This window comes from Chlorocebus sabaeus, chromosome 21 (assembly GCF_047675955.1).
Source record: "Chlorocebus sabaeus isolate Y175 chromosome 21, mChlSab1.0.hap1, whole genome shotgun sequence".
In the NCBI taxonomy this organism is placed as follows: domain Eukaryota; kingdom Metazoa; phylum Chordata; class Mammalia; order Primates; family Cercopithecidae; genus Chlorocebus; species Chlorocebus sabaeus.
In genome coordinates this window covers 101,656,191-101,682,033 of record NC_132924.1, presented here as the reverse complement: position 1 = coordinate 101,682,033, position 25,843 = coordinate 101,656,191, and the positions used below count along the sequence as shown (strand labels likewise).

General features: G+C 41.8%; 1 protein-coding gene across 2 annotated transcripts in view; it reads right to left on the bottom strand.

Annotated features, from left to right (window-relative positions):
• The window catches only part of CALU (calumenin), a 32,939-nt gene extending 13,297 nt beyond the window's left edge, over nucleotides 1–19,642 (bottom strand). Inside the window, exons 1-3 of one of the 2 annotated variants that reach the window (XM_007982852.3) lie at nucleotides 19,539–19,642; nucleotides 10,252–10,483; nucleotides 4,138–4,331 (exon numbers count right to left, since the gene is read on the bottom strand). In XM_007982852.3, the coding sequence (XP_007981043.1) occupies nucleotides 4,138–4,331; nucleotides 10,252–10,472 (415 nt within the window). In that variant the 5' untranslated portion in view covers nucleotides 10,473–10,483; nucleotides 19,539–19,642. Of the gene's footprint in view, nucleotides 1–3,870; nucleotides 4,065–4,137; nucleotides 4,332–10,251; nucleotides 10,484–19,538 lie in introns of both variants that reach the window. The other variant, XM_007982853.3, reaches the window with a different exon arrangement.
• Between the last annotated feature and the right edge of the window lie 6,201 nt (nucleotides 19,643–25,843).

Sequence of the window (25,843 nt, the reverse complement as noted above, 5' to 3'; positions counted from 1 at the left end):
CAAGCAATAGAATGCCACCGCTTTGAAGGTCACGTTCTTTTTTTTTCAGTCAACGCACAAATCTACCAAGAGTTACAGGTATTGTTCACCCCCATTTAAGTGAAATTCCAGAAAATGCAAACGAATTTAAAGTCACAGAAAATAGATGAGTGATTGCCTATGGACAGGGGAATGGGGAGGATGAGGATTACCAAAGGACATGAGGAAATGTTGGGGGGATAATGGATACGCTCATTATCCTGATTGCAGTGGTGGTTTCACTGGTAAATACATACGTCAACACTCATCAATTGTGCACTTAAATACATACAGTTCACTTTATGTCAATAATGACTTGACAAAGGCATACAAAAAATAAAACCCTTAGATTACAACCAAATTGAATTGGGAACTACCCATCTGTTATGACACCGAGCTACACAAGCAGCAGTTACCTAGTCTCTATATAAGAATATAGAAAAGTGAAATTTAGTTTTTTGTTTTGTTTTGTTTTTTGAGATGGAGTCTTGCTCTGTCGCCCAGGCTGGAGAGCAGTGGTGCAAACTCAGCTCACTGCAAGCTCCGCCTTCAGGGTTCACGCCATTCTCCTGCCTGAGCCTCCTGAGTAGCTGGGATTACAGGCGCCCACCACCACGCCTGGCAATTTTTTTGTATTTTTAGTAGAGACGGGGTTTCACTGTGCTAGCCAGGATAGTCTCAATCTCCTGACCTCGTGATCCACCCGCCTCAACCTCCCAAAGTGCTGGGATTACAGGCGTGAGCCACTGCGCCTGGCCGAAATTAAGCTTTTTAAGCTGAAAAGATGTGGAGTTAACTGCAGAAAAGTAATAAAATTTTTTTCCAATCTGAGTTCCTGTATAAACCGAATTAAGATAACAGACATGAAAATTTTTTGGTGAAGATATTTTAAAAAGTAAAAGACACCACATTAATGTTAAGAAATTGTTGTTCCTGCAACATTGATTACATAAAAAGGATATGACACTGGTTTTATAAAAAAGACCCACAGGGCCCCTTTAAGAATAACATCATTACTGCTGACCTTTGAGACTGTTCAATCTTTCCACACTGTAAGCACAGTTTAAAGTACTGTTTTGAGAGTTGAGCATTTTGAAGCTTCATTCTTTATTGAGCATCAAAAATTCAGTAAGACAGCTTAATGAATCATAAGGCTTTGGGATCCTGTACGTACGTACGTACACGCACATACACACACACACACACACTCTCTCTCTCTCTCTCTCTCTCTCTCTCTCTCTCTCTCTCTCTCTCTCAAAGCCATAATAGGTTGAGATGGAGAATATAAGGCAAACAAGCCTTTCTCAGATACTAAGGTGTCTCTTCTAAACAGTTTCAGTATGATGTAACATAAATAAGAAACATAATAAGACCACATACTTTAAGACTAAATTCTTACATAAGTGCTCTCTTCCCTTGGGGTAAAACATGTTGACTGGACTCAAATAGCCTAATAGCAACATGCACATACATACATAAGGATGGAAATAGGAAGATAGTTTTTTTTTTTTTTTTAATTTATAGAGTCAGGACCTTGTTCTGTGGCCCAGGCTGGAGTGCAGTGCAGTCATAGCTCAATGCAGTCTTGGACTCCTGGGCTCAAGCAATCCTCCTGCTTCAGCCTCCCAAGTAGCTAGGACTACTGACAAGTACTACTACTCCTGGCTACTTTTTGATATATTTTTTTTTTGTAAAGATGGGGCCTAGCTTTGTTGCCCTGGCTGGTCTTGAATTCCTGGACTCAAGCAACCTTTCTGCCTTGGCCTCCCAAAGTGCTAGGATTATAGGCAGAAGCTGCTGTGCCTGGCCAAAACTTTATTTTTAATGACAAAACCTATATTCCTATAGCTCTGCTTGGAATGCCATATTTATCCTAAGCACCAGTTCTGGCCCTAGCTGGCCGGTATACAGCTTTAGGTAGGCTCTTGATCTAGTTTTGTTATAGGCAGGGTAGATCTCAGTATTTCATATTTTACTTGTGGCAGAGACAGTGTTAACCTTTCTCTCATAGATATTGGATTCATTGAGACAGATTTTAACTAAGAGCTACGATGATTTATACCTGAACTCCAAATTGAATCAAGAACACCCAGTAACAAATACTCCTCCTCACTTCTCTAAGCCAACTCATGACCCCCTCAGTGCTGTCCACCCTCATGCCTCTGGGGAAAGATGCCTTATAAAGACATTGCTTCTCCAGACAGTGCTTCAGCTTATGCAGTCTCAGGCAGCAGAAATACCCATTACGTTGAATCATCTGCCCTGTGAGGCAACAGAGCTCTCAACAGATTTTTATGCACATAATCATACACAGCGCTGAAGAATCATTCTGGGCAGCAAGTGAGTGCCTAGGTCAGAGCTGAGATTTATTTACACACCATTTTGTTTAGATCACCAATAGCCTACTCTTTGCTTTATATTTATCATTAATTCCAAATAAATCAGGAAGGTGTTGGGTCTCAGCCAGAGCAAGAAGCAGGATGCCTCTCCATCTGTGCTGTTTAATACATGTGTTCTTAATTGGGTGAAGGATATGTTTGGTTCTTGGCTAAGTGTCAAGCATTGAGAGAGAGTGCCACTTTAGTCTTAGGAAAGAGAACAAGCCTGACACAGAAATAAAAGTCTCTTCACCAGAAATGCATGCAGTCCTGTAATTAACGCAGACAGCTGGCTATCTGTGGGAAAACAGATCCATTATACACTCACTGTTAGTCAGTGGCAGAGAACGCTTGCTTTAACCCAGAAGGTTGCCTAATTTCCAGGATTAAAATGGAGAAAGTACCATTTATATTAATACGTTCTGGTCTTAAACTGTAACCATATACAACAGAGGAATTTCACGAATAAAAACACCCTGGGTCATCAACTCAGTAAGACACACTGCCTAGTATTCAGCAGCAGGCAAGTGTTACAAGTAAAAGAAAATTACTAACAGGTGGCCCGAGCATACAAGCTATCAAATCAACAAAAAGCAATCAAATTAACATTTATTTGCCTTAAAGCATTTGCAAAGCAGGCTGATAAACTCATGTGCCAGAGAAAACAAATGGGAAATTTTCATTTCCAAACTTCAGTAAGCAGACATACTGAAATAGTTGAATTTTATCAAGGAAAGCTATTTTATTAAGGAAAGACTTCTCACCAGTTACAAAGAAATCTAATTTGGTTTGAATTTTAGGTACAACACTTTATTGGGACCATGTCAAGAGACATCTCAAAGCCCCTTGCTTTGCACTGTTGGAACTATGTAGCCTTATAGTGTCTTTTTTCTTTTTTTGACAGGTCTTGCTCTGTCCCCAAGGCTGGAGCGCAGCAGTGCAATCATGGCTTGCAGCTGCCTCAACCTCCTGGGCTTAAGTGATCCTCCCATCTCAGCCTCCTGAGTATCTAGGACAGGCATGTGCCACCATGCTTGGCTAATTTAAATTTAATTTTTTTTTTGGTAGATACAGGGTCTCCCTATGTTGCCCAGACTGATCTCAAACTCCTGGGCCCAGGCAATTCTCCCGCCTCAGCATCCCAAAGTGCCTATAGGCGTGAGCTATCGGCACCCGGCCCAACGTATTCTTTTAAATGAATCTACTCCAAAAATTGTCTCTATGAGGGATGACATAAAGAAAAAATGGTAAAATATATGTAAAATGCTAAAAATGTAGAAGATACCAGACTTCAGAAAACGACAATTAAACATATGTAAAAATACATAATATACAAATTTAAAATTAATAAAGGGAATCAGCTTAGCACTGAATTGAAGTATTTAAGATAAGCTTCCTTTCCTTTACTGTGTGACCCATTTGTTTCTTTGACTCAAGACCATGGTCTCTGCCAGGCTGACATCTTGCCCCTTACCCAGGTAAGTGCCATAAGTCACGTTTCTGTACTCATCCCAGGAGATTAAGCCGTCTTGGTTCATGTCAAACTCCTGCCACTGGTTTTCAACATTGTCATATATGTATTTCTTCTGGGCGTGCTTAATCCAGGATTTCAGCTCCCCCTCCGTCACAAACCCATCTTTATCCGCGTCTATTTTATCTACAATCATTCTACAAGACAAAACAGTTACGTTTCAAGGTGCCAGCTCCACAAGGCTTTTTCCCCCAGATAGTAGGGACCTACCTAAAACGTAGCCGTAGGTGGCATTTTTATACTCCTCCCAGGAAACGAGGCCGTCCTCATTGAGGTCATGCCCCTTCCACTGTCGCTCTACATCCTCGTAAATCCAGCGCTTTTGTGCAAATTTAATCCAGTCTTTGAGCTCATCCACAGTGACAAACCCGTCCTTGTCGCCATCTATTTTACTTACAATCTTTCTGTAGAAAATGCAGAGAAATCCAGCAAAAGGTTAAAAAGACACAGAACTCTGGACTTAGCCAGGTGTGTGCCCAGGGCTAATGCACAGAAATAAAAAATTGTCTCCAAAACAAAACTGCCAGGCCAGCAACTGAAAAAAATGGTCCATTACTGGTCTGTAACAAGCCACGTGTATAAGGTCAACACAGTCAAGGCTGGTGCACTTGGATCCAAAAGCAAACTCAGCCTATCTCTTTAGAGGTAGATTTCAGCCTATGGTTAGAATTCAGGAGTGAATATCCACTCCTATCCAAGTTCTCCACTCTTTGTATCAAACAACATGTAAAACTATGTTTTTCGTTTTTTTCATTTTTATTTTTTCTAGTGAAGATGTGGCTGAACTTTATTTTTCTTTATTGCTTACAGAAGAGAAACTCCAATTCTTGGTAAATAATCATGGTTTTCTAAAAATTCATATTTACATCAGACTTAAAAAATTTAGCTGCTTTTAGAAAAAGTAACATTTTTGATAACAATAAGAAGATATCAAAAAAGTTCTGGGATCATTTATATCTCAAGGCAAGATTATTTTTAAAAAACACAAAAAGACAGGAAGATGCGTATCTAAAAAATGGCTAGCAGCTTTTAAATACTATGTTGAACTGGATTTTTACATGAAAACAGAGAACTCTGAGGAAATGATGTGGTAAGAATGTATATCTGATTATGAGAATGTTAATAAGCTGAGAGGGTTAGTATGTAGATCATAAAGCAAAACCACGAAGCTAAAGGATCAGTAGCTTTATGAAGCTTTGTAAGTGTCTTTCTTCCAGATCTGTCATCTTTATGGATTTAAAATATGGGCATGATACGAAAACTTCTGTTTAAAGGTGCAATCACTTAACTACAGAGGCAAAATCATCCTATGTAATGTTACCCAAGTAAGCAGCCCAGTTTGGAATATGAAGTTGAAGTCAAAACTTCCAACAGAAGTGAAATCTTGGTACACTCCTATGCTCTATTATTTGCAGGACTGAAAAGATCGTCACTTGGTAGCAAATAATGTCTTTCCCCAGTTTGTGTTCATTTCATGAATACAACATAGGAAAGTGATCAGAATTGAAGAGCACTAGTGACACTATGAAAAGAGACTCATCTTGATACAGATAGGGTGTTAGATACAACTATTACTTAAATCCTATAAGTAACCACCTATAAGGATTGAAAAGATTATCACTTGGTAGCAAGTAATGTCTTTCCCCAGTTTGTGTTCATGTCATGAAAAAACATAGGAGAGTGATCAGAACTGAAGAGCACTAGTGACACTATGAAAAGAGACTCATCTTGATACAGATAGGGTATCAGATACAACTATTACTTAAATCCTATAAGTAACTAGCATTTTCCTTCAGAGAATGTGTAATCTTGCTCCAAAATGTTAACAGGAAAGGTAAACCAGTAAGAAGTTATCTCTGGCCTGGTACCGTGGCTCACGCCTGTAATCTCAGCACTTTGGGAGGCCAAGATGGGCAGATCACCTGGCGGGAGGTGAGGAATTCGAGATCAGCCTGGCCAACATGGTGAAACCCAGTCTCTACTAAAAACACAAAAATTAGCTGGGCATGGTGGCGCATGCCTATAATCTCAGCTATTCAGGAGGCTGAGGCAGGAGAATCTCTTGAACCTGGGAGGCCGTGGTTGCAATGAGCTGAGATTGCACCACTGCATTCCAGCCTGGGAGACAGAGCAAGACCCCGTCTCAATTAAAAAAAAAAAAAGGTTATCTCTTATAAATATCCTCTTCTATCTACATAGACATAAGGACAATTTTTGTTGTTGTAACTTTAGTCCTGTAGAATTTTAACACTGTTCACAGATGAAGCTATACCAACATTGAAAAGTTCAACATTATTTATAATGGGATGCAGTTTGTGCTCAAATCATACTGGTTACTAATAGTGCCACTGTACAGTTCATAAAGGGCAAGGAAAAAGGGCAACCAGAACCCCTCCTATCCCCAAAAGGTATTTTTAAACTATTATAAATAGCCTAAGAGAAGGATCGCCCAGATTAAAAAAGACATGACTGTTCAAGACGGGCTTTTCTTAATAAAGCTGGCTAAAGAGCATTCTATTCAATGCAAACATCTCAGATGGTTTAACCTAGGGGTTGGCAAACTTAAGAAAAAAATAATATATATATTTTTTACTTAAACAGAAAAATAGTTTACAAGGCAAACTTCTTTTTTAAAAAAGGGACAGATAGTAAATATTTTTGACTTTGTGGGCAACATATGGTATGGTGTGTGTGTGTGTGTGTTTTTTTCTTTTTAAACAAGCCTCTAAAAATGTAAAAGCCATTCTTGCTGATCATCAAGCCTGCAGGCAGTTGTGTAAGTACACAGGAAGTGGGCACATCCTATTTTAGGCATAAGGCTCTAAACCATCATCTTTAAATGCCTGTGTAAATTTATAAAGCTAATGGTGTCATAGTCCTGTGACAGCGGAGAACCCTATGGATGTCACTAAATAAACCTTTATTCTAGGACAGACACAATGCATTAGTGCACCTCATGTTATTTCTTTTAGGAGGTAGCACATACCTCTACATTTCAAGGAGCATAAAGCAAACCCTTCAGTTGTTTAAGAATTTGGATCAATAAATGGGCTCCAGAAGGGTGACCAATATTCCTGAAATTTTCAGTACACAAAATTTTCTTATTTTTGTTATTATTATTTTTTGAGATAGGGTCTTGCTCTGTCACCCAGGCTGGAGGGCAGTGGTACAATCACAGCTCACTGTAACCTTGACCTCCCAGGCTGAAAGGATCCTCTCATCTTAACCTCCTCAGTGGCTGGGACTACAGGCACACGCCACCCTGTCCAACTGATTTTTTAATTTGTTGTAGAGAGGGTCTCCCTATATTGCCCAGGCTGGTCTCAAACTCCTGAGCTCAAGCAGTCCTCCTGCTTCAGCCTCTCAAAGTACTGGGATTACAGCCATAAGTCATTGTGCCTGGCCCAAAATTGTATATATAAGCGCGCACTTTTCTGAGGAAAAGTCCTTAGCTTTCATTAGACTCCCAAAGGGCCTGGGCTTGTGATCCCCAAAAGGATAATGAACTGCTCTAGTTCACTCCTATAATAAATATATCAAGGATTTATTTTTTTTTTGAGACAGTCTCTCTTAGTTGCCAGGCTGGAGTGCAGTGGCGTGATCTCAGCTCACTGTAACCTCTGCCTCCTGGGTTCAAGCAATTCTCCTGCCTCAGTCTCCTGAGAAGCTGGTACTACAGGCACGCGCCACCACGCCCAGCTAACGTTTGTATTTTTAGTAGAGACAGGATTTCACCATATGGGCCAGGATGATCTCAATCTCTTGACCTCATGACCTGCCTGCCTCGGCCTCCCAAAGTGTTGGGATTACAGGCGTGAGCCATTGTGCCCAGCCAGAAAACTTTAAATATTAAGAACCACTACCTCAAAACAAATCTTCATTTTAAGGATACATAAAATGGCCTATCTGTCAACATTCTTAATAAGAAAAAATACCTGAAACTTGTATATTGAATTGTTTTAAAATGCTTCCTGTGTTCTTTTAGCTATTATTGCAAATAAGGCATAAACAATGACTTACCTCTTAATAATTATGTGTCTTATAGACAGATGGAAAAAAGGAGGAACCTGTTGTTTCCAGTTCTGGTATACATTACCCTACCAAAACAATGTCTGGAAATGCCATAGTAAACAAGTTTTTTAAAAGGTTCATGTGGGATTCTTGCTCCCAACAGTATGTTACTATATAAAGTAGGGATATTTGTCACTACCAACAAAATTTGGGAGAAGCAAACAGTCTATTCACACATTCCATAAAAAACATGACTTTATCATCTTATTCTAATCAAATACAGAATCTGCATATGTGACGAACTTTTAATATTCACTGATCACAAAAACGAGTACTTTCTACTGAAAACTGCCAGCAGAGCTTTATCCCTACCTGCAAGAAGCCAGAATATCCTCATTAAAGTACCATCTACACTAAATGACACCAAACCTAAGGGCCTTTCATTATTTAAGAGTAATTCTGTGAAAAAATATGTGCAGAACAAAACGTGGGTTGGACATGCACAAAATTAATGGGCGTGACATAAAGAATTAGAATACCCTCTGCATTTCTATTTTCTTTTCTTTTTTTCGAGATGGAGTCTCGCTCTGTTGCCCAGGCTGGAGTGCAGTGGCACGATCTCAGCTCACTGCAAGCTCCACCTCCCGGGTTCATGCCATTCTCCTGCCTCAGCCTCCCGAGTAGCTGGGACTACAGGCAACCGCCACCACGCCCAGCTAAATTTTTTTTTTGAGATGGAGTCTTGCTCTGTCGCCCAGGCTGGAGTGCAGTGGCCAGATCTCAGCTCACTGCAAGCTCTGCCTCTCGGGTTTACGCCATTCTTCTGCCTCAGCCTCCCAAGTAGCTGGTTCTACAGGTGCCCGCCACCTCGCCTGGCTAGTTTTTTTAAAAATATTTTTTAGTAGAGACGGCGTTTCACCGTGTTAGCCAGGATGGTCTTGATCTCCTGACCTCATGATCGGCGCGTCTTGGCCTCCCAAAGTGCTGGGATTACAGGCTTGAGCAACCGCACCCAGCCCCCCCCGGCTAAATTTTTTTGTATTAATAGTAGTGATGGGGTTTCACCGTGTCACCCAGGATGGTCTCGATCTCCTGACCTTGTGATCCACCCGCCTTGGCCTCCCAAAGTGCTGGGATTACAGGCGTGAGCCACCATGCCCGACCTGCATTTCTATTTTCAACCTGGAATGTTAGTACGGTTATTAGATTAAAACTGAAAGTGAGGATGGTCTCTCAAAGGAAAGCAACCTAATAGAACACTAACTCTGTGATGCATTTCTATCTATATCTACTTTCAAATGTTATGTGATAGTACTCATTCTACATAGCAAAATATTTTTATTATTTCTGTCAATGTTGAAGAATAAAACACTGTACCCTTCACTCAGTAGATAACCCAATGAAAAAATAAATTCATTCTGCAGCATCTTCCAAAGCAAATCCTGTAACAATGTCTTATGATCAAAATGCTACCCATCAAGGCAAAATATTTTTAGAAATTGCTATGTGTGGCACAACTTTCCACACAAATCTCTCGAATACAGTTCAGAAAGTTGCACCAATAGTGCTCACTGAGAATAATATTTTTACAAAGTTGACCTGCATTTTCTTCAAAAGGAAGGCTTTGGAAGGACCAAAAAACACACTGTCAGATCCCCAATTAGAAATACTCAACTGGGATTCTACAAAATCAATTTTTCAGGTCAAAAGCTGTCTACCAAGAGAGCCAAAGAACCTGACTATGGCCCCGCTGTTACTGAAACAGTAACTCATACTCAGACATTAAGTTACAATTTTCTAAAAGACAAAGTTGGTTTGATTTTTGTTTTCTACTGAAGCAAATATCTGAGAATGAAAATAAAGAGGGTGAAGGACACCCTGGGAAACCATAAACTTCATAGGGATCCAATGTGCAGTTTATTAGCCCATCAATGACTTGGTTTGTGCCAGGTCAATAGGGCACAGTTTTTAAAAATTAAAAGCAGCAGAGATGAGAAGAGATGAGAAATCCCCCCATGCTATATTCTTCTGGGAGCAAGATAATGCAGTTCAAGTTGGGTCCTGCAGTACTTGGTACTTTTATGCAAAAACGATGCTTTGCAGAACAAGGCACAAACTGTTATTCAATTAAAAATGTATGAAATCAGGCACTTAATGAAATTTTAGAGGTAGTAATTCCATGATTAGCTTTCAGAAGATATATTAATAGTTCAATACAACTTTACTCATAACTGAGCCAGAAAAGAAGAAAAGAATTAGCCTTTATAAAGAATGTCATTACCCACACTAGACCCCTGAGAGCGGGTACCTTACCCAAGCCTTTCCTTGCTCTCTTCTGGTGTCAGCTGATCAAAGGTCTTTGCTTCTTCAGCACCCAAGAAGGCATCATGGTCATAATCAAAACTCTGAGCATCATTGTGAACCTTGTCACTGAGCTGAGGCTCATGATGTACACGGTCCTTCTTTTCTGTAGGCTTGCTCAAGGCAAAGGCTGTGCACAGGGACAGGCACATAAGAAACTGTCGCAGGTCCATGATAATTAGATCTTAAAGAAAATGAAAAGCAGTTAATTCAGGAGGCAGTATGCTTAATAATTAATAAGAAATTAAAAGCTCACATCCCAAATTATTAATGCGATACACACATCTATGCAAGTCTTTTATATTATCCCAATTACTTAATCCATAAAATAAGTATGGTGGAATATCGGACTCTTCAATTATTATGGTGAGAAATTTTTACCAGTTGCCGTCATCTGATTGTAGGCTGATAAGAAACTTATAGTTAAAATGTCCACTTTCTGTTTTCTTTCAAAAGATACCAAAGTAGAACTTTAATCCTTTTGCCTAAGTTCGTAAGAATTAAAAGTGAAAGAACCAAGATTTAAATACTGATTCCAAATCCTTTACTTTTTGTACGCATCAGTGGTCTGGTCTTCAAATATGGCTGATTATTAGAATCATCTAGGAAGCTTTAAGTTTCCCCTATTGATTTAGATTCTCTGAAGCTGAATTCAGACATTTGCAGCTTTAAATGTTTTTCAGGTGATTCTGATGTTCATGAGATTAGGAACCAGTGAAACACTTGGCAGCTTCCTTGGTCTATAGCACCAAGTCTCCAACATCCAGGCTCAACCTTGAGTCACCTTCAAAGGCCAAATCATTAAAATGGCTTGCCACAGATAAGAACTTCTTTATCCTTCTGCACAGTTGTTTCCGATACTTGCCTAGGCATAAATACCACCTGTAGTACTGTTCAAAGTACAGATTTCCAGGCCCTGATTCAAACTTTCAGAATCTCTGTAGTCACAGGAGACTCTAATGAACAAGCACAAAGCTGGAACACTTCACTGAAAAAATGTGACAAAAAACCTGCAAAGAAGCTGCAGAGTAGAAATCTGTTTAATACACTCTACTGATTCCCCACAGTACTATCCAGAGTGGTTAAAGTCTTAGAGGAAAAAATAAAATTAAAAATCAAGAAGAAGGTTTTCAGGATTTTACATTTTCTTTCATCACTGGGAAAGCAGCTCAGTGGGAGAGGGTGGGAGGTCCTGAAATGGCAGAGGACGTATCAGTGGAGAGTGGAAAGTGTTCTAGAGTAAATACAACGCAGTAAGACAAACAGAAATGTACCTAAGGAGATAATGGGAGCGGCGGGGGCAGGCGGGCAGTCATTCCCAAGTGCCCCAGTCTCAAAAAAGGTACTGTTACTGATGATGTGAAGGTTAAGACTTACGAAAATCCATCAGAAGCAGCAATGTGAAAGCAAGACCATGAAACCCACAGAAAAAGGGGTCGAAGATGGTACTTATCTTATTCTATTCCTATCAATGTTAGAACTTGGCTATGTTTCTCAACATTGTTTCATTCAATCCCATCAAAATACCCACATTTACAGACAAAGATACTTGTATTAAGTAAGATGTTCAATGATGACAGTTCATAATGATTAAAAAATCGGAAAACAAATACAAAGAGAGAATTGGCAAAATATATTAAATATTATGGAAAAATACACAAAGGTTAAAAAGAATGGGCCGGACGCGGTGGCTCACGCTTGTAATCCCAGCACATTGGGAGGCCAAGGTGGGCGGATCACGAGGTCAGGAGATAGAGACCATCCTGGCTAATGGGATGCTGAAACCCCGTCTACTAAAAATACAAAATATTAGCCAGGCATGGTGGCGGGTGCCTGTAGTCCCAGCTACTTGGGAGGCTGAGGCAGGAGAATGGTGTGAAGCTGGGAGGCGGAGCTTGCAGTGAGCCGAGATCGTGCCACTGCACTCCAGCCTGGGCTACAGAGCGAGACTCAGTCTCAAAAAAAAAGAACGACGTGAGGCTGGGCATGGCGGCTTGTGCCTGTAATCCCAACACTTTGGGAGGCTGATGCAGGTGGATCACTTGCATCCAGGAGTTTAAGACAAGCCTGGGCGACACAGCGAAACCCTGTCTCTACTAGAAATACAAAAATTAGCCGGGCATGGTGGCACGCTCCTGTAGTCCCAGCTACTCAGGAGGCTGAGGTGGGAGGATAGCTTGAAACCACCAGGTGGAGGTTGCAGTGAGCTGAGATTGTGCCACAGAACTCCAGCCTGGGTGACAGAGATCCTGTCTGGGGGAAAAAAAAAAAAAAAAAAGAAGCCAGGCGTGGTGGCTCATGCCTGTAATCCCAGCACTTTGGGAGGCCGAGACGGGAAGATCACTTGAGGTTAGAAGTTCGAGACCAGCCTGGGAAATACGGTGAAACCCTGTCTCTACTAAAAATACAAAACTTAGCTGGGTGTGGTGGCGCACGCCTGTAGTCCCAGCTACTCAGAAGGCTGAGGCATGAGAAGTGCTGGAACCCAGGAGGCGGAGGCTGCAGTGAGCTGAGATTGCGCCACTGTACTTCAGCCTGGGTGACAGAGCAAGACTCTTTCTCAAAAAAAAAAGAGTGCCAAAAAAAAAAAAAAAAAAAAAGAACGAGACGCATCTATCCACAGTGATATGGAGAACTCACCATGGTATGTCAAGTGAACAAAAAAAGCAAGGTGCAAAACAATGTGAAGATCTCATTTACATAAAAAGCAAAACAAAATTAAACAATCTCCCCAGCTCATTTTTATTTGTATAAAATACAACATGCAAATAAATGGTGTGGAAAGATAAACACCCATGTGCAAACAGTGGTAACCTCAAGGTTCATGGAAGAGACAGGAATGGGGTGGGTTGGTAAGACTGGTGTGAAGGTGAACTTTAATACCGTATCCTGCTGTATTGTCTAATTTGTATGAACAGCACACTCTCAGGTTTATTAGCTTTCTGTGTGTATTACTTGTAAAATATTGCTCTGGATGAATAACACCACTCTGGCTGACCCTCCAATAATTCAACTGATCAATCAAATCAGAGTAAACAGAAAATTCGAGATTTAGTGGCTCTATAAATACAACATTAAAGTGAGCATGCCTTTACTTCAGGGCAAAATGAAACTTCTATCTCAAACTATAAACAAGTCTTATTTTGAGAGAGGGTCTTACTCTGTCACCCAGGCTACTTGGAGTGGTGTGATGATAGCTCACTGCAGTCTGGACCTCCGGGGCTCAGACCATCCTCCCACTTCAGCCTCCCAAGTAGCTGGGAATACAAGTGTGCACCACCATGCCCAGCTAATTAAAAAAAAAAAATGTCAAGTCTCACTATGTTGCCCAGGCTGGTCTCAAGTGATCCTCCCGCCCTGGCCTCCCAAAGTGCTGGGATTACAGTCGTGAGCTACCATACCCAGCCTATAAACAAATAATGCTGTAGATAAACAAAACTTTGGAAACAAAAAACAGAATTATATGTTGTTGATGTTTTGGGATATATCCCAACAATATGTATGACAGAGGCTTGCAGAATCAAGTAAAATCAAGAGTCACTGCAACAAAGGATTTTCCTTATGCCTAAGGGGACTTTAGGAAAATTTTACAAACGATTACATTCTCAAAATAAAACATAGCATAATACCCTAACAATTCTTGCCAACCCCAAATATTACAATATGAATAAATGCTTATGCACTCTAATATTATCAGGGCCTGGAAAGGATACTATACCAAATTTTGAGACAGGTAGCATACAGAAATGTAATATATTGATTCACTTTGTGATTTAGAGGGAAAACTACATTTATGTTTCAGGCTTAATATCTTGATACCAGGATACCAGAATTCCAAAGAGGAAAAGCCAAGCGATTTAGCTTTATCATTCACCCATTTCTCCTTCCTTCCCCTCTCTCGATTAAATTTCCAATCGCACCCTTAAACAGGCTCCTCCATTCTGTCAATCAATGCTTCTCAGGTCTCCACTACCCACAGTCTTTCCCAGACTGTGCTATTCCTTCAAGCCTGTGCTTCCCTTTCCCTCACCCACACAGTTTCTACCCTGCTGCCTCTGCTTCCTCACCATCCAATGCTACCCTGAAATCTGGCTTCCTTACTATTTATTGATGAAACTGCCTACAAGCGTCATCAAGGACCACCAGATGGACAAAGTCAATGGTCCATCTTTAACTTCATCTTTCTGCAGGGAGGAATGAAAAATCTGCACTTTAAGTAAGTTCTACTTAAAAAAAACAAAATGTCCTTTGTGCCCACATATACCAACTCCTGGCTATTAGAAACTTTAACAAAAGGCCTCTTGTTTTATGAATACAGACACTAAAAACAAAAAACACCATCCATACCAAAAACTGTACTAGATTTATCTAAAACCATATGGTTTTTGGTATGGAGCGTGTGTGTATGTTCAAGCAGAAACAAAGGACATCTAAGACAAAGGATATTTTATGTGGGAAGATGTGAAAAGGAACAGTAAAAAAAAACTTCATATACAGCATTTGAAAAACTACATTAGTGCACTTCATTTTCTTTTGTTGAGACTGAGTCTGTCTCTGTCGCCCAGGATGGAGTGCAGCAGTGTGATCTTGGCTCACTGCAACCTCCACCTCCTGGGTTCAAGTGATTCTCCTGCCTCAGCCTCCTGAATAGCTGGTATTACAGGCATGCTCCACCACGCCCGAATAATTTTTGTATTTTTAGTAGATACAGGGCTTCACCATGTTGTCCAGGTAGATCTTGAACTCCTAACCTCAAGTGATCCTCCCGTCTCGGTCTTGGCCTCCCAAAGTGTCGGGATTACAGGTGTGAGCTACCAGGACCAGCCAGTGTACTTCATTTCTGAAGCATCTTTGTCTTTTCAACCAAATTGAAACCAAATGATACAAAGTTAATGGCCCTTCTCACCATTTTCCTCACCCACTTCAACACTTTATAAAAGTTTAGATTGGGCCAGCTATCTGGCAGTGGCTCACACCTGTAATCCCAGCACTTTGCGGGGCCGAGGTGGATGGAATGCTGGAGTTCAAGACCAGCCTAGGCAACCCCATCTCCACCAAAAATACAAAAAACTAGCTGGGTGTGGTGGTGCAGCTATAGTCCCAGCTACTCGGGAAGCTGAGGTGGGAGGATCCCCTGAGCCCCGGAGGCACCAGGTTGCACTGAGCCATGATCATGCCACCACACTCCAGCCTTGGTGAGGAAACAAGACCCTGTCTCAAAAAAAAAAAAAAAAAAGAAAAAAGTTTAAGTTGGATACTTTCGTCTAAAAAGTAAAAAAAGTTTAGAGGAATAGGTACAAATCACAGATCACTTCCAGCTGGAAAGATCTTTGTGCATCCATTGGGCCATATATATTGATCACAATACTGGTCCAATGGATATACTACGGACATAATGGACAACACAATATTAGGAAAAATATGATACACGTAAATGAAAGACTTAGCTGTATGAGCTTTTATCATGCGATCTAGAAAGTAAACCAATGCTTGTGAAAACTGAATCTCCCCACCCCCCATTTCTCAAATGAGTCTCTCCTTCTAAAATTTTGTGTCTCTTCCACGAAAGGCAACATCTAATATTTTTTTCTTGGGGGAAAAAAAATCTAGACCTGTACTGCCCAGCACAGTAGCCACTAGCCACATATGATTACTAAGCACTTAAAATGTGGCTAGTGTGAACTGAGATTGGTATAAGTGTTACATTTCATATCAAAAGAATGATATTTTATATGTATTAGATTAAATATTATTAAAATTACTTTCCCTGTTTTAGATTTTCACCTGAAAATTTAAAATTACATATATGACTAGTATTATATTTTTATTGGACAGCATGTTAGGCACAAACCAAAAGATTAGAAAAGATATCCAGTAGCTATCATCCTTTTGTAGTATTAATGTCACTAATAATGATCTTCTATAAAGTTGTTTTCATGAATCGTTCCAGTAATTTTTAAAAAGAAAAGATTAACAGGGTTAAGTGTGATTTTAACAACAACGAGTCTCAAGAATTGGTTTCTTCGATCCATCCAAAAATGTCCTTAAAAGCTCTAAATTCTTACCACTCCTCCCCGCCCCACCCTTCAGGTAAGAACTTAAGAGCTTTCAAGGAAATTTTTGTCCTTAGTGTCCATAGTGGGTATCCATTGGACCAGTACTGCAATCGATATATGGCCCAAGTTTTCAATTTTGGTTAAGTGCCATTGGTCACAGAATACTTAAATTGTTTCAGGGAAATTTAGATGTCTAAATTCAACTTCATAAGAATGTTAACACTGAGTGATCCAACAGTTATTCTGGTTGACCAAAGACCCATTGCTCAATGTTAACAATTGGGAGAAATGGGTGTGGTAGTAAAATTCCAGTTCTCTGAGCTGGATGGATATTCACCAGAAAAGGCATTTACTTCTCCATAATGCAGCAAAAGCAGGATCTCATTGTTTAACTGTCTACTTCAATTGGAGATTACAGGGAACAGCCTGATAGCAATTTAACTATACTAAGGCCCAGGTTATGAGATCTAGAAAATGAAGTTATCTTGTTATCTATCTGACATTCTTTACTTAAAAACTTTAGTACTATACCAATGGACCAACACATAAAAGTGATGGCATCCTTTATGATTTGATAAAAGTCATGACATCAAAACATAATTTATTTAACCTCTCTCTAGTGATGAAGTTACATCGGTTCATCAATATATTCTAATTATATTGTGTGATGGAGGGAATACATTTACAAGACAGCTGAGATAATAAAAGTATAAAATCTGGCTGCAGAAGAAAAACCCTGAGAATGTCTCAAACTATTACTCAAGCTTCATTAGTTCTATAACCAAAGCAACCAGCACAAACTAAATTTTTCTGGCTAGAGAATAAAACACTTTTTAAAGAAGGACAGGAGCCTTAGTTTCTAGCTGTAATTCTGCTGTGCATGTGTAACAAGCATGACATTGTTGAGAATTTGGTAGTTAATTTAGCTCAACCTTCCTTCAGTGCCAGATGTCTACAAATAAATTTAAGATCCTAGAAGACCTACCTACTATGATCACTCTAGCTGGAAGTGATCTGTTATTTTTTTCTTTTTGGACAAAAAGGGTATGATCCAATATAAACTTCTATAAAACTCATTTGAACCACTCAATAACAATGACCACAGGCTACTTTAAGTTGTCTCCTTAGCTCCCCTTTAGAATCTGCACTTCTGGAAGAATGTCTACGTATCAGCTAGTACAAATTATTATCCCTATATTGTCCCTAATACAGTGTCTTGCACATTTTACTGGATTAATACATCTTACTGAATTAATTGGGCGGTACTTGGCAGCAATGTGGTTCCTGCCTGCCTGTGTTCTCCAAGCTCCAATTCCGTTTACTGGATCTGGCAATCAGCCAGGAACAGGCAAGTGTTATTTCAGCTGTCTTAACTCTAATACATAAATTACAGCATCAGCAACATCCATACTTAAGAGTTCAGACAGTGACAATCTAGGGCCTTATGGTCTAGCTAGCATTTCCCATGACTATCCTTGGCTACACCTCTGTCCTTCCAATATCGCCGGTACAACTACGTTACAGAAAATCTGTGTTAACACCAATGTACTAGGGTGTGGTGTTGCAGTCTCAGCCACGTGGGAGGCTGAGGCAGGAGGACGGCTTGAGCTTGCGAGTTCAGGGCTCCACCTGGGAAACACAGTGAGACCCTCAACTCTAAAATAAATAAATTTTAAAAAATAACACCAATATATAGATCCCAATACTGCTCTAATGGATATAAAGTGCTATCAATAAGTATTTCTTGACACATCACTGGATGAATGAAAGCAAACAATGATTATATTGAGAGTGACAATGAGTTGGTTTCAAAGCTATATTGAGTACTATTCACTCAGGCATACTCAATATATGTTTGTGAGCTTGTGATTCTCAAAAGAATCCTATTGGAACCCCCGCCCCTAACCCCCAATCACCGTAAAACCTCAGATTAGGCCTTGGCAAACTCATTTTCTTGATAAATACTTGTCAACCCTTGACAAGTGTTAGTAGGTAGGTCTTCTAGGATCTTAAATTTAGAGGTTATATCTGGTTCCTCGTTTGGATTATACATATAAATTCTTCAGTGATGACTGTCGTTTGGTATTTGGTTAATTAAATCTACTGAGTGAGGCCAAACTTGCATTTATCTTGTGTCAAGTTCCATTTTATGGCAAAGACTAATTTTACAGAGATTCCAAGGTTCTCTGCCTCCAAGCTGAATAAGCTACTAGAACAAAAAACAACTAGAAGCCACCTTATTCCCAATTCAGTTACGTTGACTTCATAGTCCTTGCCAGAAAATGAACGCAATTCAATTCTCAAAGACACTATTCTAGAATTTTATACACTTAGGAATTCAGATCACAGGCTCAAAAGTTTTAGCAGGAGACCCAGGGAGCTTTTACCTTGATGCAAAAGCAGCTTTCGAAACTGCAAGCCACTCTACTATACGCTTAATCACGGCAGCTATAGGGAATTAAGTTTATTTCTGACCGCAGCATGCTAAAGATCAGTAGGATATGGGGCTAGAAGCAACAAAAAACGAAAAAAGGAAGATTAATTCCCCAACAAAGCTTTAAAAACTATTTTCTGTCGCTAACTGAAATACGTAGCCAAACATGGAAGCTCTAAACATTCGGCTTTTCTTTAAAATTACAGATACCACCTATTGTCTTCACTCGTTCTTTCCCCCGTTTCTGCACCCTTTAGGTGAGTGAACACGACCTTGGCAGATGCACCCTACTCTCAGGATGTGGCCTTGGGGCGGGGCTGGCACATACAAGCAGGCTGGTGAGTGGGAGGCAGCAAGGAGCTGTTACAATAACACTATCCAAATGCCCTCCGACCTTCCGGAGGCAAAAAGTGACCCTCTGGTGCCAGGGACTTGGTGAGTGGCGTGACCCAGAGACGGAGGACCAGGACGCAGCAAACCAGGCACAAAACAGTACCCAATGGGACGGAGTTCGACCGGACCAGCCCCCTTCCCAGAGCGCGCGGGAAGACGGGCGGCGGCCTCCATCCCAGGCTGCACACCGAGGGCCCTGGGATATCCAGCAGGCTCAGGCCTGGGACCCCGGCGCCAGCAGAGACAGGGGCCCCGAGTGAGGCAGTCCCCTGCCTCGCCAAGAACAAGACCGGGGACAGAAAGAAAGCGAATAAAGATGAGGCAGTGGTGAAGGGGCTGGGCATCACCGTACTTACCTTTCCTCGTAGCCCCCACAACACAGGATGCCGAGGACGCCGCTCACCCACCGGCTCAGCTCACGCGCGCAAGCACCGCCCAACCGGAAGCGGCTCCCCGCCCCGCCCTCATCCGCTTCGCTGGCGGCCTCCCGACCAATCATCAGCAAACTCGCCTCTGACGTATAGCTCCCCCGAGCAGCCATTGGTCTAACAATCGCATAGCCGGGATTGGCTGGAAAGCGCCACGTCCCCGGGACCGCGCCGAGTTGCGTGGACCGGATTCCCGCCCAACTCTAGTCCCTGGGCTTGTTGGGACCGCGGGCCGCAGCCCCAGCCCCAGCCCCAGCCCCAGCCTCAGCCTCAGAACCGTACTGCGGGTGGCGTGGGCGCGGCCGTTTGGCTGCCACGTCCCCATTCACAGCTCATGACTCTGCTTCCACACGGCTTCTTAGACTATCCTGCTAGTTATCTTTATTCCCACAAGGCCACCAGGGCGGAATTAATCCGATTGAATCAGTCACCAACTTTATTGAACAATCCCAACTTTTTCTTTCCCTTCAGCGCTGCGCCCTGTGCTATCTACAGGAGGCTCTTCAGTCTTTGGCACCAGCGTATCTTTCAGCTCCATCTCCCAACACTCCCCCTCATCTTGCGTTCTGGGCACCATCATCTGTTTCCTAACAGCCGGTCCTTTTTCATCTTTAAAATTTTTGATCAAGAGGCTTCCTCTGCCAGGATTAAGTGCGTTTTCCTGATTTTCTGCCTTGCCGATAGAAGTCCCAGTTCAGATGTTAGCTCTAGAAGCTTTCCCTGACCCCACTAAGCATAATTCTTACCTTATTTACCATCATAGCTGTTTATAGCTTCAGTACTCTTTGCCAAATTCTGCTATAAAATGTAGCTTATCCATCTGTCCTCTTCTAGAGTAAGCTCCTGGGTAGGTATCTGTCTATTCATCTTTATATCTGCAGCTCTGAGCTTACTGCCCAGCTCAGTAATGTTAAGTGAAGGGAATGGGACGAACCCGTTGCATGTCCCTGGTTTAAGAGGAACGCAGTAAATCATCCATTTAGTCATTTCATGTCATAAAATTAAAACAAGTATCAAATAAAGGATACTATAGCTTCAACACAAATGGAATGTAAACCTGTGGCGTTCTTAGCACATAAAGCCTCTATAGTTTAAAATCAAATTGAGACAAGTAGTAAGCTCATGAAACAGTTAAGCTCATGAAAGCAAGCTAGTTACTGTCAACGTGAAAGTTTTACAACTAGTGCTTATGGCATTCAGACAAAGGAGTGCCAGTGACCCTTGGTGGTAGTCAGAGAAGGCTTCAGAGGAAGATATGACTAAGGCTGGACTAAGGAAGTCCCAAATGGACTATTCAGCAAGAAGAGTAATAGGAATAAGGACAAGTGGAGGGCAGAGTGGAGGGTAAATCTCAGACCAGGTAGCAAATGAGGAAGGTAAAAAAAAAAGGAGTGAGGGGGAAGCAATGAAAGGAAAGCATGGATGGTAAGTTTGGAGAGGTAATGGAAGATCTTGCCAATTTGAGGAGCCTGAACTGAAGGCAGTGGGAATCGTGGGTCTTCTTGGGAAGGTTTCTGAGCTTGTGCCTACAGGGAAACATATCTAATGGGCATTAACAATAAAACAGGCTGCCTCAGGAGGCATTATTTCAAAAACAGTTTTAAAAATACCTCCTTAAGGATCACTTGAGGCCAGGAGTTCGAGACCAGCATGGGCAACATAATGAGACCCTTCCTCCCCTCCTCTCTACAAAAAAAAATTAAAAATTAGCTGGGCATGGTGGCACACACATGTAGTTCAAGCTAGTTGCTTGAGCCTGGGAAGTTGAGGCTACAATGAGCTGTGATTGTGCCATTTCACTCCAGCCTGGGCAACACAGCAAGACCCTTTCTTTTAAAAAATAAAAATAACAAATAACTCCTTAAAGTCAGGCACTGTGTTAGGTGCTGGTGAACTGAAAATAAATAGGACATCGTCCCTGTCCTCAACGAACTCAGCCTAGTGGTGAGCCATCCATCCTGGAATTGTCCTAGTAAAGGCTAAACAGATAGTGAGAGTGCCAGAGATGGAGCCCTCCAACCCTGAGGTTCCCTAATGGAGAAGGGCCTGGCCTAGTAAGGGTAAGGGAAATGGAAATGAACCCTTATATACAAGAGGTTTTTTGTTTGTTTGTTTGTTTGTTTCTGAGATAGAGCTTTGCTTTTATTACCCAGACTGGAGTGCAATGGTGCGAACTTGGCTCACTGCAACCTCCGCCTCCTAGGTTCAAGCGATTCTCCTGCCTCAGCCTCCCAAGTAGCTGGGATTACAGGCATGTGCCACCACGCCTGCCTAATTTTCGTATTTTTAGTAGAGATAAGGTTTCACCATGTTGATCAGGCCAGTGTCGAACTCCTGACCTCTAGTGATTCGCCTGCCTCGGCCTCCCAAAGTGCTGGGATTATAGGCATGAGCCACCGTGCCCAGCCACAAGACAGATTTTAAAAGTGGAAATAAGTCCTGAGCTTAGTGACCACTTGAATGAATGAAATGAAGAAGGAGCACTCAAAAATTAAAAGGTTTTAATCATGGGAGACTGGGAGAATGAGCTAGATGCATGGAATGAGGGAAGTCAATTGAGTTCAAGACATAGGAAGTCTATGTGATGGCAGAACATCTAAAGAGAAAGAGCCAAGAACCTGGAGGAGATACTTGGGAGGGGTTGTTGGCCAGGAGATGGCTGGTGGAGCCATGAGAACAGATAAACTTTTTGAAGAGACGAAAGCAGATTAGACCTCATGGGAGCCCAAGAGTTAGAAAGTGGGTGGAGGAAGGAAGAAAAGGACCTGGGGGACAACACATATTAGAAATGCCGCCAATAACTCACCCATCGAGTGAGAGCAGCACTGAAGGACTGCTTGTGGCCACATGATGGTGTCACCACCAAAGGCTGACATTCGTCTCCAAGCATCCCATCTGTGCTCATGGGTGCTACTGAACCTTCAGTGTTTCCTGTGTGCAGACACTGTTCTAGGACTGGGGATACAGCAGTGAGCAAAATTAAGTCTGTCATGGTGCTTATATTCTGGTGTGTAGAGGTAAGTGAGACAGCCCAAAAATAAGAAAAAAGCAACTTACATAGAATGAGAGGTGGTGACAGGTGCTGTTACCTGAAAAACCAGGATTTGTTCTCTTAGTAACAAACAATGCAAAACTCAGTTTTTGATCAATAGGAGTTTTATTACTTGGCATATGTAAGAAGGATACTGGGAATGTTCTCTAAAGCAGTGTCTCCCCAAGGGAAAGTGACAGGAGGGTTTTACGGGGTGATGGAGAGGGGAGAGGGTGCAAAATCACATGTAGAGGAGGGATCCCAGTGGCACAGACGATTGAGCCATTATGCCAGCACATAGGTGGCATATTATGGCAATGAAGCTATAGCTCCTCCTAAGGTGGAGACTTTGACATGGTCAAGAGAAAAGTTGACACAGTTCATCTATAAATTGCCAGGGTCTGCAAGGAGCTGGTTCAAACCAACAGGGTGACCACATTCCATGCAGGGTTTGGGGAAGAACAGGCCACAGGGCAGAAGGCTGTGAAACAGGCTGATTGCTCAAGTTGACTGAATTCCTTTTATCCCTGGAGACCCTGATATGGGTTGGATCTGTGTCCCTGCCCTAATTTCATGTCAAATTGTAAACCCCAGTACTGGAGGAAGGGCCTGGTGGGGGGTGATTGGATCATAGGGTGGAGTTCTCATGAATGGTTTAGCACCATCCTCGCTTGGTACTGTATAGTGAATGATTTCTCATGACATGTGTTCATTTAAAGTCTGTGGCACCTGCCCTGCCCCTTCCTCCTGCTCCAGCCATGCAAGACATATCTGCTTCCCCTTTCCCTTCCACCATAATTTCTCTGGGGCCTCCCAAGAAGCAGAAGCGGCTATGCTTCCTGTACAGCTGCAGAACTGTGAACCAATTAAATCTCTTTTCTTTATAAATTACCCAGTCTCAGGTATTTCTTTACAGCAATACAAGAATGGACTAATACAGACCCTCTCTGTTTGCTTACATAAGGAGAAAAATAAGGCAGGAAAGGAGAACAGTGAGTGTTGGGACTAGCAGGAGTGGTGTTACCATCTCAGAAAAGGTGGCCAGGGAAGCTCATGAGAGGGTGACATATGAGTGAACATCTGATGGTGGTGAACATTCCAGGAAAAGGGAACACCAAGGCAAGGCCCTGAGTTGGGAGTATGTTTGAAATGTTTGAGGAGCAACTGGAAGCCAGTGGGACTGGAGTACAGTAGCAAGGAGAGTAGAGGACATGAGGTCAGAGAGGGAGCAACAGGAATGGGGGAGGGAGAGAGGGACATCATGCAGGGCCTTTAGGCTATTGCAAGGACTTTAGCTTTCGCTATGATGAGTGAGAGGATATGGAAGACTGACTATTTGCTAAATTGTTTCTTCTTCTTTCTGTGAACCCAGCTAGACTACGTTTCCCAGCCTCCCTTGCAGTGTGGCCATATGACTGAGCTTTGATGGAAGGAAGGAGGGTGGAGATGTTGTACACTACTTCCAGTACTGGCCATACAGACCTGCCATGTGTAATTCTCCGAGCTCATTCTCTTTCTGTGGCTAGAAGCTGTGTGTTGCAGATGGCAGAGCCACAAGACGGAAGGATCCTGTGAAACTGCCACTCAGTTTTTGAACCAGGAACACCATTTTTGGACTCTTTGTGAATGAGAAGTAGAACTTCTATTAGCTATTTTATGCCATTGATATATTAGGATTATCTCTTTCAGAGCTAGCATTGCCTTAACTAATACAGAAGGGAAGCTATTGGAAGGGTTTGAGCAGAGAAGTAACATGATCTAGTATTTTAAAAGGATCACATTAGACTGAAAGGGAGTAAGATTAGGAACCAAGTGCATTTAGGAAGTGTTTGCAACAATCCAGGTGAGTGATGATGATGATGGTTTCGTCCAGATTGGTAGCAGTGGAAGTAGTGAGAATATCAAATTCTGAATATATTTTGAAAGTAGTTTGAAAAGATTTCCTAATGGGTTGGAAATAGGGTGGAGAGAAAGAGAGGAGTTAAGGATGACTCCAAGGTTTTGAGCAAGTAGAAAAATGAGGCTTCCACTTATTAGGATGGAGAAGACTTTAGAGAGATCAAAGTTTTGAGGGATAATTTTTTTTTTTTTTTCAAGACAGAGTCTCGCTCTGTCACCCAGGCTGGAGTGCAGTGGTGTGATCTCAGCTCACTGCAACTTCCACCTCCTGGGTTCAAGTGATTCTCCTGCCTCAGCCTCCTGAGTAGCTGGGACTACAGGCGTGCACCACCACACCCAGCTAATTTGAGGGATAATATTGAGATATTTGTTTTGGGCATATTAGACATTCAAGTAGAGATATCGACTAGGCAGTTGGATATGTATCTCTGGAGTACATAGTGGTCTGGACTAAAGATATAAGTTTAAGAGTATATTTGTAGCATGAAATCCATGTGTTTTGATTACAAGAGATTTAAGGACTGAATCCAGGGAATTTCTGATATTCAGACATGATTGGGGGGTGTTGATGAGAATGAATCAGCAAAGGAACTGAGAAAAAGGCCAATGAGGGAGGAGGAAAGCCAAGAGAGTGTCCTGGAAGCCAAGTGGAGAAAAGGTTCAGGGAGAAAGCATTCTGCTGACAGTGAGGTGGGGCCTGGTTAGCCATGGGCGTTAGCAATGTGGGAATCTTTGACAGGTTTGTTAAGGTAATGGATGCAAAAACCTGATTGAAGGGCTTCAAGAGATAATGGAGATTTTTAAAAGTTGGATCCCTTTCATGGAGTTTGCTTAAAGGGGTGGAGAAAACTGGAGCAAGGAGGCAGAGGGGCCAAGAGAGGTTTTGTTTTATTTTGTTCTTTTTTTAATGTAAGAAGTAAGTATGTTTAGGAGGCATACTAGTATGTTCCTTGCTGATGGGAAGGATCTAGAAGTAGAGATCAAACTGATGATGTAGGAAAAAGGAAAAGTTGCTGGTGTGACATCTTTGGGTGAGATGGGATGGGATCTACTACAAAAGGGAAAGAGCTGGACTTTGCTTGGAGACACAGTTCCTCCATAGTAACGAGGAGAGAAGCTAGAGTCAGTGGGTCTGGATCTAGGTAATTGGTAGATTCGGTGGTGAGAGCCTGAAATTCTCTTTCAATTTTTACTATGTTCTCAGTGAAATAGGAAGCGGGGTCATCAGGAGGCATCGGCAGTTAGAGGAGAGAGAACTTGTGAAATAGCCATTCAGCGGAGTGAACAGATTTAGGGGAATGTG